The sequence below is a fragment of the Enoplosus armatus genome, chromosome 12 (genome assembly GCF_043641665.1).
Source record: "Enoplosus armatus isolate fEnoArm2 chromosome 12, fEnoArm2.hap1, whole genome shotgun sequence".
Taxonomy (NCBI): domain Eukaryota; kingdom Metazoa; phylum Chordata; class Actinopteri; order Centrarchiformes; family Enoplosidae; genus Enoplosus; species Enoplosus armatus.
Window position 1 is genome coordinate 5,834,406 of NC_092191.1, and position 16,200 is coordinate 5,850,605.

Here is a 16,200-nt window from a genome sequence, read left to right on the forward strand (position 1 = left end):
CTGTTGGCGAGTTTCATTTACAAGCTCTTCATATGTTTTATGTATCATTGTAGTGAAATAAATTTCCTTTTCTTGTCATGGTCATCATTTATTAGACAATGTGCTCAAACATGACAAGACGTTAAGTTGGGACCCTCGTTTAATTCCTATTCCCAAAACTGTTCAATCCAAATATGATCTTTTTTCTGTTTATTTGTCCTGTAGATGAATAAAAATGAACATGAATTTATTCATGATTTATGTTCATTTGTTCATTTTAAGTTTACAGCATTTAACACTGAGCTATATGTCTGACCTTTTAAGTCCTTACCAGCTAAATGTGGTCCTGAGTTAATGTTCACTTGTGAGTCTGTCTGCATGTGTTTGTATGGGAACCCACTGAACTACATTCCTGCTAAGTTAACTTCAAGGCTAAAATAAAGGGGATGGAGGGAGGGACATAGAGTGAACATGCGGGGTGATCAAGAAAGAAAAAGAGATGAAGACAGCCAGAGGAGGATGGGGAAGGACAAACAGGGACACATGTAGATGAAAAGATAAAACAAGAGTGCAAGCAAAGAGCAAACAGAGAGAAATAGAGAGGTTGGGAGTGGCTGGGATTTAATTTATCAACTGTTACACTGTAGTTTTCCACCACATACCACAAAATAAATGATCCAACCAGTGAACCATGTTACTGGTCCCAACCAAGAAATAGTCCACCACATAACTCCCTGTAAAATGTCAAATGTACATTTTTACACATACAAACAAGATATAATGCGTATAATGAGCTTTAGAGGTGCTGGTCAGTAATTTTGTTAGCATTGGACAGAGCCAGGCTAGCCATACCTGCCTGTTTCCAGTCTTTGTGCTAAGCTAAGCTAACCAGCTGCTTGTAGCAGCTTCATATTTACAATACAGACCTGCGAGTGACATCAATCCTCTCATCTAAATCTCAGTACATAAGCGAATAAGTGTAATTCCCAAAATGTCAAACTATTCCTTTTAAGACGAAGCTAATATTAAGCTACAATTTGTTTATTGTTTGTCAGAGATGATTTCAAATGTCTCTCAGCTGTGTGTCGGACTGCGCTTTTGTCTCTGCTTGTGTCACCCAGTCAAACTGCCAAACACAGCGTGATGGTTTCCAGGCTGAGGGATTAAAACTCAGCACACTATACAAAACCTATTGTGTAGGACAATTCTGAAGTCTTTTTTATCTCTGTCTCAATTCAACATCTGTGTCGTCACAAAATAAACACACACGTTTGAATGTTTTATCTCTGTTGGTAAACGCTCTGCAGAGATCACCTGTCAGTCAGACTGTGTAGGTTCTGCTGTGGCATCTTTTTCTTTTGAATTTTCTGTGAATGAGATTTGAGCTACTGTGGCTTTTCCTTCTCATGCTAATTACACAATACAGGTCAGTAGAGTGTTAAGAAAGAGCTTCTGTACGCTTGAAATTAAGGTTTTCATCACCTGGCTCTAGACTGAACCACTTTTTTTTAGTGTGTGAACAGTTAGAGGTTCAGGGTCTTGACCAAGGACGCATTGAACCTATTGAAGAAAACCATTGTTTAAATTAACATACCTCAGCTTTGTACTATGTGTTGACAGATTTCATACTAACAATAAGGCACAGGACATTATGCTTTAAAGCTTTTCCAAGTTGTGGTTTCAAGTTTGTGAGTCACAAATTAGAGATTACTGGAAATGACCATGGGCTCAAGTTACACATAATCTTAAAGGTAAAGAATGTCTCATTCACTTCAATATCATGTTTAACCTGTGCATGTGTGTTTCGGTTCACTACTTTACCAGCTGACTGCAGCAGCCTCCAAATGATGGCTGGTTTCTTATAAAATTAATCTTGGGATTTGTGCTAATGACGCACTTAGCTAATTAGCCATTTAAAAGGTACCACATCATTTTAATGTTGTGCAGTGAGTCGTTCTGTAAGAGTGGCTTTCATGTTGTCCAAATGTCTCTTTCAGAGACAGAAACTTGCTTTGTTCTGCAGACTCTGACACACCTGTTCATCCGTTAGCCTCTGCAAAGGTCACTGAAGCGTGTTTGGAGACCCTCCTCTGTTGCTACAAAGCTTAAAGGTCAGTGACACCAAGAAGTCTAAATGGAGTGAGTGTTGCTCCCTCCGGTTCATTGTAGCTCTTACGTTTGCTGTTTAAACACAAACAAGAACAGATAGCCTATTTTTGGCAGCAGCAGAAGTTTGTTTGGAGTGAATGAAGTTAGTTCAGCTGTGAAGTCATTTTATTCTATTTGATTTGAAGGGATAACCTAGCACCTCTACCAGAAGTTCACACGCTCCAGTATAACCTCAAGGGCTTTTTGAATGTGGTTTGGTCTGATGACACAGTATTCAAATGTCTAAAATGAGGTAATCTTCACAAATGAACACTCATTTTATGAGTTCTAAAGAAAATAAATACCAAGTTAGTGTCATTTGTAATGAACTAAGCAGATGTCACATATTCCTCTAACATCATCATTCAAAGCTTCTTTAGCTTAATGCTTAATTGAATTTCAGTTCAATTCAATTTTATTTATATAGCGCCAAATCACAACAAAAGTCACCTCTTGACACTTTACAAATAGAGCAGGTCTAGACCGACTCTTTATAATGTTATTACAGAGACCCAACAGTTCCCTTAACTTAACTACAATTAACAAAACTACTATCTATGTACAAACTACTATATATGTACAAAATCTATGAATATATAAATGTGTAATGCAATATCACTGAAGCTGCACTAACAACCTCGGAAGGTGAAAATATCTTAATGTTGCATCTTGTTGTGCTGAATGAGGTTTAAGAGTTAATATGTTGAATGTGTTAGCAAACAGCAGCTTCGAGCAGACACAGAGCAACATTATCATTCATTTGGAGGTGTGCTTGAGTCCACCTGATGAATGTAATGCCAATGTTCACTCTCCTCTTAGTTATTTTGCTGTCCACTAACTCCTGAGGGAAATGTTTGGCTCTTTAGCCGCTAAATGTTCACCAACTAGTTGCCTACTTTATCTTATCTTTATCTTATTTTATTTATGAATTATCAGTGTAATTCAAAACAGTGAATTTGTGGCCCGTAAAAACCAAAACAATGAGCTGAAAGACACTAAAAGACTCTGAGCTGAGGGGAACTGCAGAGTTGGATAATAATTCTCTTTGACCCTTTTCATATTACACATAGTCGTTTTGTCCATTATTAATATAAAAATACTGACAAGAGCAGCTTTAAATTGAAAATCGCTTGCAGTGCAATATAGTATGGCGAGTTCATTTTCTACACCCCTTCAAAAAACTATGCTTTTAATTGCAACCTGTTAAAATCCTTGCACCCCATCGGCCAATCTATTTCAGAAATCTGAACTTCTTAAATTTTATGACATCAATGTTTTCTATCAATGCTTTACATATAATTCAAAAGGGGAAATATAGATAACTTCATGCCTTGTTTTAAAACTTATTCACAGATTCACCCCCACTAACCCGACAGTCATCCACTCAGCACAGTTCATTCACAATTTACTTCAAAAAGCTTGAAAATTCATCCATGGGAAGTTTCATTGAGGTTATCTTCTCATATAATGAAATGTGAAACTATCTCAGGCTTGTCTTAACCACCAGACAACACACACACACACACACACACACACACACACACACACACACACACACACACACACAGAAACAGGGTTACACTCGCCAGGCAGCCAACCAGTTGTGTTTGGCCAGTGTTAAGAGAGACACGCCTTGAACTAGCTCCTCCACTATGAATCTGGTTTCAGGCCATAACCCTGACACACACACACACATAGATACACAAATACTTCCATGGGAACCCTTGCCAGCTTGGTCAAAATACAATGGCTATTTGTCAGTGTCAGGTGTAGTTATGTACACACTGTAACACACATGCACAAGCAATGATAAAGAACGCATTGTGTTTTGTATCCTGAATGACAAAAACACACACATTTTTTTATCCACAAAAAAAAGGAAAATGAAAAGAATGTACCACCACCACCGCACTGTGAACTCTGACCTCCAGGTGAGCAGGGCGGCATGCTGGTTGGACAAACTGCACTTCAACTTGAGGAACCAGGTTCAAGCCCTTTTGTTTGCAAGTGTCCGTTCTGCTGAATTCCTGCTAGCTCCAGGGGATCTGCTCTGCAGCTGAACCTGACCTCTGACCTCCTGGAAGGATGACAAACACAAATGCTTTACCAACATTAAACATCCTACATGTCTGAAACATAATCCTCAATGTTGTTAACCCGAATGCTGATGTTTGAAACGAGGAACGATGTTATTGTATTCAGTAAAAAAACACATTTTTACACATTCAGCAGGCAGTTTTGGGCACAAATTCAATATGTTTTCTTACGTCTGAAATTTGTTCTAATAGGACATACAAAGTTAGACTACTTTCCTATTGAGTGAGTTTTTGGTTGGAATTGCATCATAGTATTTTGAAAAGATGCGACAGGTCAAAAAGAAAAAGAAAGTTACGCATCCAGTCATCACCACACTGGTCTCTCCCCTGATACTACACTGATCACTGTGTTTTACAATGGAGATGATAAACTAGTAGTTTCTCTTCTTCTTCTTCTCTCTTCTGTGCCACTACTGTCAATTCTCCTTTTTCTTTTTATGTTGTGTAAGAAGAATTTAGTGAACATCCTTTTTTGAATATATGGTATTATTAGAGAGATTAGATTATAGAATATGTGCACCATGTGTCATATTTTCTGGGATTATTTGTTTTTTTTTTCTTCCCATAACGCATCCTGTAATAGATAGATATTTACTTATTCAAACAAGGAGAAAAAAAAAACATCTCTTGGTTTCCTGGATCATCTTTCCAACCTCAGTATATAACTATTCCCTGGAAACTCGCACTTTCCTGTTCAACTGGTCCTGACCTGCCCCTGTTCCCCCTCTTCTTCCTCCTCCTCCTCCTCCTCCTCCTCCTTCTCAGACACAATGGTCGTCCTGGGGCAGAAAGAGAAGTGGGTGAGAACGTCTCAGCGTTTCCAGGTGATGATAGCAGTCACGTTTACAAAGAGGTGTGTGTCTGTGGTCGAGTATCACTCTACTACACACAATAATGGTCAATATTCAGAGATTTGTACATGGTTCGTCCTTCAGTTACCGTCCAGGCTTCATCTGCATTAACCAGGTTCTACCTATTTATGGAACTTATTTAGGACTAACAAGTGCTGCCAAATATCAAGTTTCCTGCACATTGTTCAGACTTTAATAATTCTCATCAATGTCTGCTGTATGTAGTAATTGCAACATGGACAGGTCTTTCACTCATCTTGAACAGGCCTCTAATTCATGCAAACTGTGACTTTTTTTTAACAATAAAGAAGAATAACTTAGCAAACCAGAGCAAAGGACTAGTGCTGAAATGATTAGTTAATTAATTAGTCAATCACAGTGTGGCATGGCGTGGTGTGTGTATCTATTAATGTTCTGTTTTTATTGCACTCTGCAGGTTGATTTTGTAGCATGTGTTGTTTTTCAGTGCCGGCAGCGCAAATCAAAATAAGCACTGATTTATTGTTGTTTAATTATAGTTCATCAGTGACACTAAATTAATTATCATTCATTTAGGCCATTTATCAAAAGAAAAATATTCCAACATCTGATGTCCACATCTTCTTAAATGTAAAGTGCTTTTCATGTCATTCATGTAATACCTTTGGATTTTTCGACTGTCGATAAGACAAAATGAGCTATTTTAATAGATAGAATTTTAATAAATATTGCGCAGCAGGTGGATGTTTCTTTAATCAACAGGCAACAAACAAATCTATCCCATAGCTCTGTGTCTACGTGATGTTTCTATGTGATGAAGCAACAACAGTGAAGTAATTAAAGTAAACTTCTGTCCCGCTGAGTCACTCACAGTTTCTCCCCCTTTGTTTATTGCTGCCTTTAGATATTCTATTACTATCACTCTGATGGTTACCCAGTTTTCTCAACACTACACACAACGGTCTCTGGTCACTACGGGCACCATCACCGTGGCAACAGCGCTGGTATGTGGAAATACAGGTTTTGGAAATACACTGTACCAAAGAAAGGCTTAATGTGTTTGTGTTTGTACAAACATAGGAAGACGAGAGTCTTTTTAAAGGCATTTTAGTCAGATCTCAGTTGAGCAAGAGGTCGTTTGATGGTTCGAGGTTAAGTTGTAGGTTAAATGTGTGTTAGTTTTAGGGTTAAGGTAAGAAGCTTTGGCTCGTAAAGTCTGAGGGGATGTTAGCGAAAGAATGCTGCCAAGAGTTAGACGAGAAGATCGATACCCCTTTCATACCAAAGTTACAGCTGGTTAGTTTGGCTCAGCATGCAGACTGGAAACAGCTAGTCTGGCTCTGCCCAAAGGTGCCAAACCTACCTCCAAGCACCTCTACCCACTAATGAACAAGTTTTATCTCTTTTGTTTAATCCATGCAAAAACCAAAGAGTAAAAGCGAGAAGTTACGGTGTACAGTGTATTCCTAAGATGTGTGAGTGTGTAATGAATGTGTGGTGAGTTTAAAAGGGCGTTTCTTGCCATCTTTGAATCATGAAGGCCACAGAAGAAATAATTTGTCAATTCAAATAGTTTTAAAAACATTCTTAAACCATTAAAAAAAGATAAATAACACCGTAACATTTTTAAGTCTGATTCACGACCCAAGATTTATGAAGGATTAAGTAACCTGCAAGCCTTTCAAAGATTTTGGCAGTTTGATTCTAATTTCCATGAATGTATCGCTAAACGTTGTATCATTGTTATGATTCATGATTATCCTAATAATAAATGTTACTTTAGATGTGAAACCACAACCGATGGATAATCTGAGCCTGTGTGCGCACTGACTGATCCAACCACTCACTGCTCCTGTTCTTTTATACCAGGCTATAAAAAGACGACGCCGGACTAATTATTAACTCTGAACAGTGCTCTTATGCCGTGTAACTCTACACTACACGCACACACATGACTAATGTTGAACTAATGGGTGGAGATGAATGGAGCAGCTCAGTGATCAGTCAGATGACGGGGTTAGTACATGAAAACAAGTCTGCAACAAATTGACAAATGATTTTAAAAGAATGTTTATTAAAAATAGAACATTTGGCAATAAGTAGCAGTATCAAAACATGCTAATAATGTCACTATTGGTTCTATTATTACAAAAATCAGTTTTGTTATTACTGTAACTTGTTTTAGTGTTTACTTTAAGAGGAACAGAGTGAACTTCAGAATTTGATTAAAGAGGATCTTTGATAATAAGGTTAGCCCTGTCCACATTTGCTTGACCTTTTATTTCACACCTATTCAGACAATAAACAGGCTCATTAGCCATAAGCAGCGTCTCATGTAATCACAAGGTACACAAAGATGTCATTGTGTATGTACTGTATGTTATGTATGTGTTAGCATGGTTCTAGCATTTCTCAAAACTGAGACCACTTATTTTCCTGTCACAATGTAGAGTAGAGGCCGTTATGGTCTGCCACATGTACTTAAAGGATAAGTCTGTATTTTATAAATCCCCACAAAAGACCAAAACCAACAATGAACTGATCCTCAGGAAAGAAGTTTTGTCTCTGCCTGATAAAATGTATTCCTCTGTGCGATACAGCTCCATTGTTGTCCAAAACAGATTAAAAACACATCAGTGAGCGACGCTGTTGCCCTGGGTGACATGTTTTCATTCATTACAGTGCACATGCGCATTGTAGTTTATTTTGAGTCAATCCCACATACATGGTCCACATCTGTATGAATCCACAGCTGAAAATAGTCCCCAACAAATACACAGTTTACTCCTGTTAGACTTAGTGCTAGTGCCCAGGTACTTTAGAAAATGATTTGGCCCGTTTTTAAAGATTCATTCCTTTAGTAGGCAACAATGCACTTGTGGCTGACAGTCTTGGGAAGTAGGAAGTATAGAGAAAAGGACTACCGTATTGTGGTTTTTGTCTTTTCATGGCATTTATTGACAGTAACAAAAATATAGAATACTACCAGCCTTAACCTTTAAATTCACTCATTTTAAAAATGTTCCAAAATGTATTAATGGCATATTTAAGGGTTTTATTCATTTTAATAAACCAAACTGATACACTTCATTTAAATATTTGACATTAAAAAAGATCATTAACAATTGCATCTTCCCTCATCACCGGGAGTGATGTGATGTTACTTCTACCGGGCCACACGGAGGAGGTCAAAGGTCAACTCTGTGACATCAAAGGCGAGATGCTGGTGCATGGGGTCGACAAAGACCTCCGGGCCTCCAGATTGGCCGGTGGTGTGCTGGGTGTGTTTGAGAGCATCCAGGGTGGCGAAGATGACTCTGGCCCGCTGCTCCTCTGAGGGCGGGTCCGCCCAGCGATGACAGGGCAGCGAGGGCGAGTGCAGGAGGAAATAAACGGACGACATGTAGACCTTAACAAACTCCTGTTTCACATAGAACAAGTCTCTCTGCAAACACACAGGGAGAGAGGAACAGTTTATATACACACCTGGTCAGCCGTCTCAACTCGTACTGTCAGCATCCTCTACAGGTCTGTGCTGTTATTACACACACACACACACACACACACACACTGACCCTCTGCACTCTGCTCATGTTGGTCTCAGCATCCAGCCAGGCATTCTGAAAGAAAACACCAGTAACACATATTTTAAATTTTGCACAATTATTGATTGATGTTGTTTTGTAAATCCAATCATAAAGGCAGTGATGTATTCAGGATTAACCAGATGAGATGGGTCACAATGCTTAAGGAGCTCATCACTGTCATTTTAAAGTCTAGAAATATATTAGGACAAACAATGACCTCTCAGCAGGTAGAATTCAACTGTAAAACCCACACTGGTCAAAATGTACTGTATATTATGAGCTGACACAGCAATAAATTACAGAATTGTAAGAGTTTCCGTGATCTTGCAATTAACCCCATTTAAAAGGCAACTAGGGGTAGGTTTGACCATGATGACCTCCCTACTGACCCTGAGAGCATCCAGCACATCTGGCTGGTCCAGCAGCACAGGGAAGGTAGAAAGTATTGGACTGCATATCAGATCTGAAACAGAGAGAAAGTGTATTTCAACAGAGTTCTTTCTGAGAACCATGAATATCTGCACTTTGTACAAAGAGGCACTGAAGGTGTGTGTTACCTGCGTTCTGCATGGTTGGCCTGTCCATCAGTAGTCTGTCAGCCAGCAGCTGCCTGTGCAGAGCCAGCAGGTGGACGCAGCTCAGGCAGTGCAGCAGAGTGTCTGGAAGGAGACTGGAGAAGAAAACGTACTTGTCACTAATATATACAGTACATTGCATATGCATAGACCACCATACTCCACTGCATGTGTTCAAGCTCTGTGGTTTTCCTGCTCATCCTCCCACCTGAGCTGCGTTCTGGTACGGCTGTTGGCTGATTTCAACTTTATAATCAGTTTGGGCTGCTGCCTGGCTTGAAGCATCTGCTGGAAAACACCAGCTGGAGCTGAGAGGAGAGGGGAGGAGAGATTGTTTTTTTTACATCTTATCTTAAGTTTACAAAAAGTTTTTATGTGCTGAGCAAGTTTCAAATCTGCTGATTATCTCATTCTTACAAATACTATAAATGTTTTTTGTGTCGTATGCTTTCATTTGAACACTCTGGCACACATCTGATCGTTTAATTGTTTTGTGAAGAAACTTTCTGACTGGACTTGATGTGTCTTCTTACATCTTGTAGTGACTGATGCCTCCACCGCGACATCCTTCTCATAGGGAGTGCCACCATTCACTGGCAGCTCATAGGTCCTACACACAGGTTAGACTAGATTAGATTTTTAAGTATTAAGTGCAGAACATTAAAGTCCATCCCTATTTTATAGACACCGCTCATACAGTAGGTAGATGTGGTAGGTTTCATTTTCAGCTATCCATTCATTCTTTCAAAGTGGACATGAATGTAGAAAAAAATGGATGACTGTGAGTGTGCGTTTGTGTGATTTCATATTTTATTTATGTATTTATGTGTTGATCTAACTGTGTATGTCTGTCTGTTTACAGTATAAGACTGTGTTTGTGTGTATCCATATGGACATATTGTGAGTATGTATACGGCTGGCTGCATAAATGACTACATGTACAAAACAATGTTTTTGGCCTTTTTGTATATATAATACTGTAATTTTTGTATGTTTTTGAGTGTGTACCTGCTGCGGAGTGGATTCCCTGCGTCATCGGTCAGTTTGAGGAAAGCCCAGCCGCAGCTCAGGTCTCCTCTCTCACCTGTAGACTAAAACACACACAGAAGATCAGACACAGCTGCTTCCCAAACAACAACTCTCAACAGTGGTTTTCCATTTCCATTCTCTGCACAGACTTCATCTCATCACCATCACATGTGTATCTGTGTGTGTGTGTGTGTGTGTGTGTGTGTGTTTGTCCGTACGTTCCGTATAAAGGTGACTCCCAGTTCAAAGAGGATACCGAGGTCAGGAGATGCAGAGTTGCAGCGTAGGAAACAGTCTCCATCTAGGAGGGTGGGTAGGGTACCTGTCATCTGGTTCAAACAGATGTAAATTCAGCCTTAAGCACAAAATCAAGTCCAGTGGTTTTGTTTAAAGCTTTTCAGGTGCCATTTCAGCAAACTGTAACATTGCATCGCAGTAACAACCATCAGAGTTTGACTGCAAGAAGTAGTTCATAATGCTGTAAACATACCCTGGGAGAGAAGCTCCAGGTCTTGGGGCTCTTGGAGTTGTAGGTTGCCCTCACTGTGTGAATGTTACTCAACACCTGAAACACAAGTACAGCTCATTTTGAAAAATGAAAAGATATAATTTCATAATTTCCCTGAGTTGTCTGAGATATGGCATGCAACAGTTGAATAATCTAACAAACCAAAAGGAACCCTAACCCTAACAAATCAAGGAGATCGGAGAAATTTGTACACAACTACACATCCAGTGCAGGTGGTTTGCAAATGGATTTTGTAGACTAATATTAGCTAATAATTAATAAATCATCCATATTTATCAAATAGTTTTCACACTGCAGATACTTGGGTGGGGTAAGGAAGAACGGCATGGTAAAAAGCTGTATATACAACAGAAATACCCCACCTGAGTTCCATCAAAGGCACAGAGGCGGATGTGTCTGCTGAGGACCTGAACTCCGACCCCGGGAGTGGGAATCATCCTGCAGCTCCACAAAGTGAAACAAACACAAGTCCTGACCTGCCGAGCACGAACCTACAACACAGAACGTTCAGAACCTTTCTCAAGGAAACATGTTCGTGACTGGATGCTTTGCAGAGTGAGAAATCTGAGAACATCTTCTTTATTCATCACAGCTTAACACTGAATAACAGACAGAGGGACTGTCGTACCCTGCCAGTGTCTGGGTCCAGGAAGAGATCACAAAAGGAGAGCTGTGATTGGCTGAGCTCAGGTTGAATATAGTGACTTCCTCTGTATGTTACACCTAGAAAAAAGACACAAACAGTTGCTGCTTTGCCTTTTAATCATACAGCATTTATTAGTTAAAGAAGAAGTAGTACTAATACTGACTGGCGCCACTGGCAGTTGTAACAGTGACCCCAAATGACCCCTGCACATTACAAAAACTGTATTTGTAGTTCAATTTATCGATTAGTTGATCGACAGAAAATTTATCTGCAACAAATTTTATAATTACTTCAATGTTTCAGTTTTCACACCAAAATGTACAATGGACATCGGTCAATCTTCTGGTTCCAGCAGCTTAAATGTGAGCAGTTGCTGCTGTCCTTCGTCATAAATGATTTTTAGTTTTTGACTGTTGGTCGGACAAAACAAGTAAAATGAAGACGCCACTTAGATGCTGGGAAATACCGATCTGCATTTTACGGTTTTCTGACAATTTATAGACACAACAATTCATCAATGAATTGAGAAAATAATTGATAATGATAATAATCGTTCATTGCAGCCCAAAAATAGCTGATTAATCTTTAGTGTGTTCTGAGACAAGTGTGATAGAGTTCAGCTGTAAGCGGTACCTGCAAGGCAGTCACTTTAAATCTACTGAAACCTGTTAGTGCTTCTGAAACTACACATCCCGTGGCTCATTGGCATACCTTATTAAGTGTGAATGTGTGTGTGCGTGTGTGCGTGTGTGAGTGTGCTTGTTAGAGAGTGTATAATGACCTTCCTCCACCAGCAGTTTATTGAGAGTTGATGGTCTGAAGCCTGAAGGAATAGCCCCCATGGCAGAGAGCACATCTGTTGCATCAATCTGTAACACACACACACACACACACACACACACACACACACACACACACAGAGTGAAAACTCTAAATATATTGTATGTACAATTCAGATATTGTGGATTTAATATTTGTTGATAGTATAATTAACAGTAGCATGAGTTCCAGTTGGAGCAGTTGTAGAGTTCGTAGATATTTACCTCAGTCAAAGCCTTTCTGACAGTAGACCAGTTGGAGTGTGACAAACCGCTGTTGAAGAACAGAGGAATTCAAATTGAACTGATTGATAATTTATGAGTATTAGTCATGCAGATAGAGAGCCGTCTCTCATTTCACTTTATTAGTCAGAACCACTGGCGGGTTCCTTTTGACCACAACAGTCAATCTACAAAATCTACAAAAGTAGGTTAAATGTAGAACCTCTGTTTCTCTCTGTCATCAGTCAGTTCTTCACCATCTTGCTCTTCTTCCTCCTCTGACTCCTCCTCATCATTTTCATCGTCATTATCGTCCATTTCATCGTCGCTGTCATCCTCATCATCATCCTCTTTATCATCAACACCAGAGCCAATCTGAAAAGTGAGTGGTTTTAACTGCCAAAGATCCCAAGTTTCACCAGTTTACAGCAACACAGTTACTTACATTTGAAAATTGTGTGTGGAGAAAGTAGTGGAGACAACAAATACCACAGGAACTACAGTAGCAGACTTGTTACTGAAAGGTTGTTGGTCCAAATATGGAAAAATGCTGCACAAGTAAGTAAGCACACCACAGTAAGTTGTGTTTTCATGTCCACACATTTTAGAAAAAGTTGTACTGAGGTTCTTCAGATGCTTCTTTAAATGAACAGTAAAGTCCAACTGTTGGACACTTGACTGTGATGCAGATGTTAAGCTGGTTTGTGTACCTTCAGGTAGGTTTTAGGAACCACTCCTCTGTTGCCTTTAGTGTCCTGAGCAAGCCACCATCCATCTGCTGTCGTCCTGATAATCCTCAATACCTGCCCCCTCTGAAAACAGCAGGGAAACAAATAAGTCATGTAACGTTACATTATCCGTGCATTACTAACAAACACACTCTGCTTAGAATTAATGAAGTGTGTAGTTGACAAACTTGTTGGGAATACTTGATTTCATACTGTTTCCCTGTCAGCTCTCTCAGTACATTTACTACATTTACTCCACTACATTTATGCGATATCTTTAGTTACTAGTTAATTTGCTATTTCAGATTAATAACACAAAACATAATCAACAGGATGATGGATTATTATAGGTTGATAGGAAGGTTGATAAAGTCATTATAATTAGCTCCACCTGCTGCAACATTAAAGCATGTTGCTGCCGTGTAGCCTGTCTGTGTTTTATCTCTGTTTCTGAATCAGGAAGTACTTCACCTGAACAGACATATCTCCCTCCTGTTCTCCTTTGAAATCACTGAGGACTGTGTAGATGCGAGGGTCTGACTGAGAGGGCGGTTTCGCAGCTCGCTTCTCATCTTCATCATCGCCAACATCATCATCGTTACTGTCTTCGTCATCATCGCCCTCGCTATCTTCCTTTGAAACATCGCTGTGGATCAAAACATGGTAAAGTGAAAAGATTTTGAACATTTTGGATCAGATGTCAAATTAAAAATACAATGAGCTTCAACATTCAAATGCACTGGATGTGAAATCTAAATCGATGCTTTGAAACTGATGTTTCTGTGCAACTGCTTTACAAAGAATAAATGTAGATAAAATTGTTGTGGGGAAATATATAATATGATATATATAATTGGATAACAAAGAGAGAGTGTGTACATAATAAAACAACCATATATGACCCCTATCATATCTCTTTTTGTACTTGACACAGATCACTGACCCCGCAGCGGTACTGGGTCCTGGTGGTGAAAGCTCCAGAGAGAGTGTGTTTACACGCTCCAAGATGTTCTGCAGTCGCCTCTCCTCTTCCTGCTTCCTCTGGTCATAGTTCCCCACTGGAGCCAGCTCATCAGCCTTGAAAATCAAGCAAAAAATGACGGTGTCAATTTAGGTAGTTTAAGAATCTACTTATCTGACCTGTTAGCGATATCTGTATCTTTGTAAATTGTATCTTATTAATTATTTAATCAATAACATACAATGCTGTGTTAATTTTGTTGATAGGCATCCCATTATGATTAAAATGCAGCCTCGGAGACGAGTATATTAGTTTGGGACCATAAATAACGTCAATTCACAGGATACAATAGAATTGATTGCTTGCAATTGTGGTAATCTGAACTGTATAATTGTACGTCTCTATTTATTAAAAAGAAGATATTCAATAATAAAATAATACGTTTACAGCACTAACCTTGGTCAGTTTCTTCAGCGTCCCTAGTGTCTTCTCTGCCGTCATCTGCAGTTCTTGACATCTGTTTGGAATTGGACATTTAGACTAAAATCAAGCCTCAAAGCATTACTTGTAAAAGCTGATTAAAATCAACTAAATTATAACTTGATGAAAAAAAAGGAATAAGAATAAAAGCAAAGTAAAGCCATATCCCTTCAATAGTTTCAGTGCTAGTCTGGATGAGGGCCCTGGTCTTAAATGGAGTTACAGTAAAACCAGTTTAGGAGGCACTGCTGTGGCTCTGTCAGATCTGTTTACCTCCGTAATGCCTCTTCAGTGGATCCAACCTGACTCTTCACATCCTTCACCAGACTGTCAACCTAGATTAGAAGAGCAATTAGATTACTTAACAGTGAATATAGGGATGATGATGCTAATGTGCAGTCGAGGTTGAATTGCATCTGTACATTTTACAGTGTATATACTTGCTGTCTAATGATACACTTCTGTTACACACATAGCTCTGATCTATATTCTGGATGTTTTCATTAGCAACAAAACTACAGGCCAGCCTACGAGCCTCTCCTTTTAATGTGTGGTGCTGGCCAACCTTCATCTAAAATCTGGCCTTTTAATGTGTCCCTACTTCTTGACTGAGCACTTCATTAAACAAGTCAAAAAGCCTGTATCTTAGTGTATTCTAGAAAATTCGGCATTCACTTCATTAACCAAAAAGCACTAACTTTTAGGGAATTCTCATCCTTTGCCTTTGTTTACATTGCTTACTGAAACAAACGTATGGAAATAAGTTCGTTTATTGTTGCTGCTCGGTGTTTTAGCCGTAAAGTGGCCAACACCGACCAAATGTGATTCACCTTCAGCTATTTATGGACATTTATGCTAGCACAAGGCACATCTGTAAAACGCTTTTATAATAAATTTGGGCAAGACGTATCCTCCACATTCAGAGCTGCTACTTTATTTGGAAATTGGTCGGTTAGTGGTACGGCTGTATATTCAGTAACTCACTGTGATTTATGTTTGACAGTCAATTCCAAAGTGTTTTTTCAGTCACGGTGGAGTTTAAACATGACCGCGAGAACCACACAAGCAAGCGCCATTCACTAACACACCTGTTTTTTGATTTCGTCCACTTCTCTCTGGACAAGTTGCAAAGGTCCTTTTCTTTTTGGTGGCATTTACGCGCTGTTTTATGGGGCATAATCCATGTGTTAGCAGATCGCCTAGCTAGCTAGTTAACGCTTCACTTCCACTAGTCGCTAGGCAACCGAGTACCAGTCTGACACTATGGTCTGACATGCTTTCTTCCCGGGTTTATTGACAATAAATTACCGCCACCTACCGGACTGGAGGATGGACCCGTCAGATTCTGTTTCTAGAGGGGAAAAGGCTTATGGGTGGTTTATAAAAGTGAGGCGATGGTTTGGGAAAAATCAGTTATCGAACTCAAGCCAGAATATTTTTATCCTACATCTGGCTAGCACACAGTATTCTGCAAACATTATGCACACTCAATTAAATGACCAAACTAGATGAGAAGACACGTGTAAATGCATAGTTGTGTAACTGCCTTTCGAGTGACCTACAGAGGGCGTA

General features: G+C 39.4%; 1 protein-coding gene across 1 annotated transcript; it reads right to left on the reverse strand.

Moving 5' to 3' along the window:
- Window positions 1-7,384: 7,384 nt before the first annotated feature.
- Window positions 7,385-15,782, reverse strand: nphp1 (nephronophthisis 1). Its single transcript, XM_070916117.1, has 20 exons — window positions 15,717-15,782; window positions 14,902-14,963; window positions 14,605-14,665; window positions 14,131-14,264; window positions 13,659-13,833; window positions 13,170-13,271; window positions 12,683-12,834; window positions 12,463-12,511; window positions 12,201-12,288; window positions 11,402-11,496; window positions 11,136-11,264; window positions 10,735-10,809; window positions 10,463-10,573; window positions 10,224-10,306; window positions 9,749-9,825; window positions 9,424-9,523; window positions 9,198-9,310; window positions 9,030-9,103; window positions 8,629-8,673; window positions 7,385-8,498 (listed from the first exon to the last, which is right to left on the reverse strand). Exons 1-20 carry the CDS (start codon window positions 15,780-15,782, stop codon window positions 8,220-8,222), a joined length of 2,070 nt encoding a protein of 689 aa, XP_070772218.1. The 3' UTR covers window positions 7,385-8,219.
- Between the last annotated feature and the right edge of the window lie 418 nt (window positions 15,783-16,200).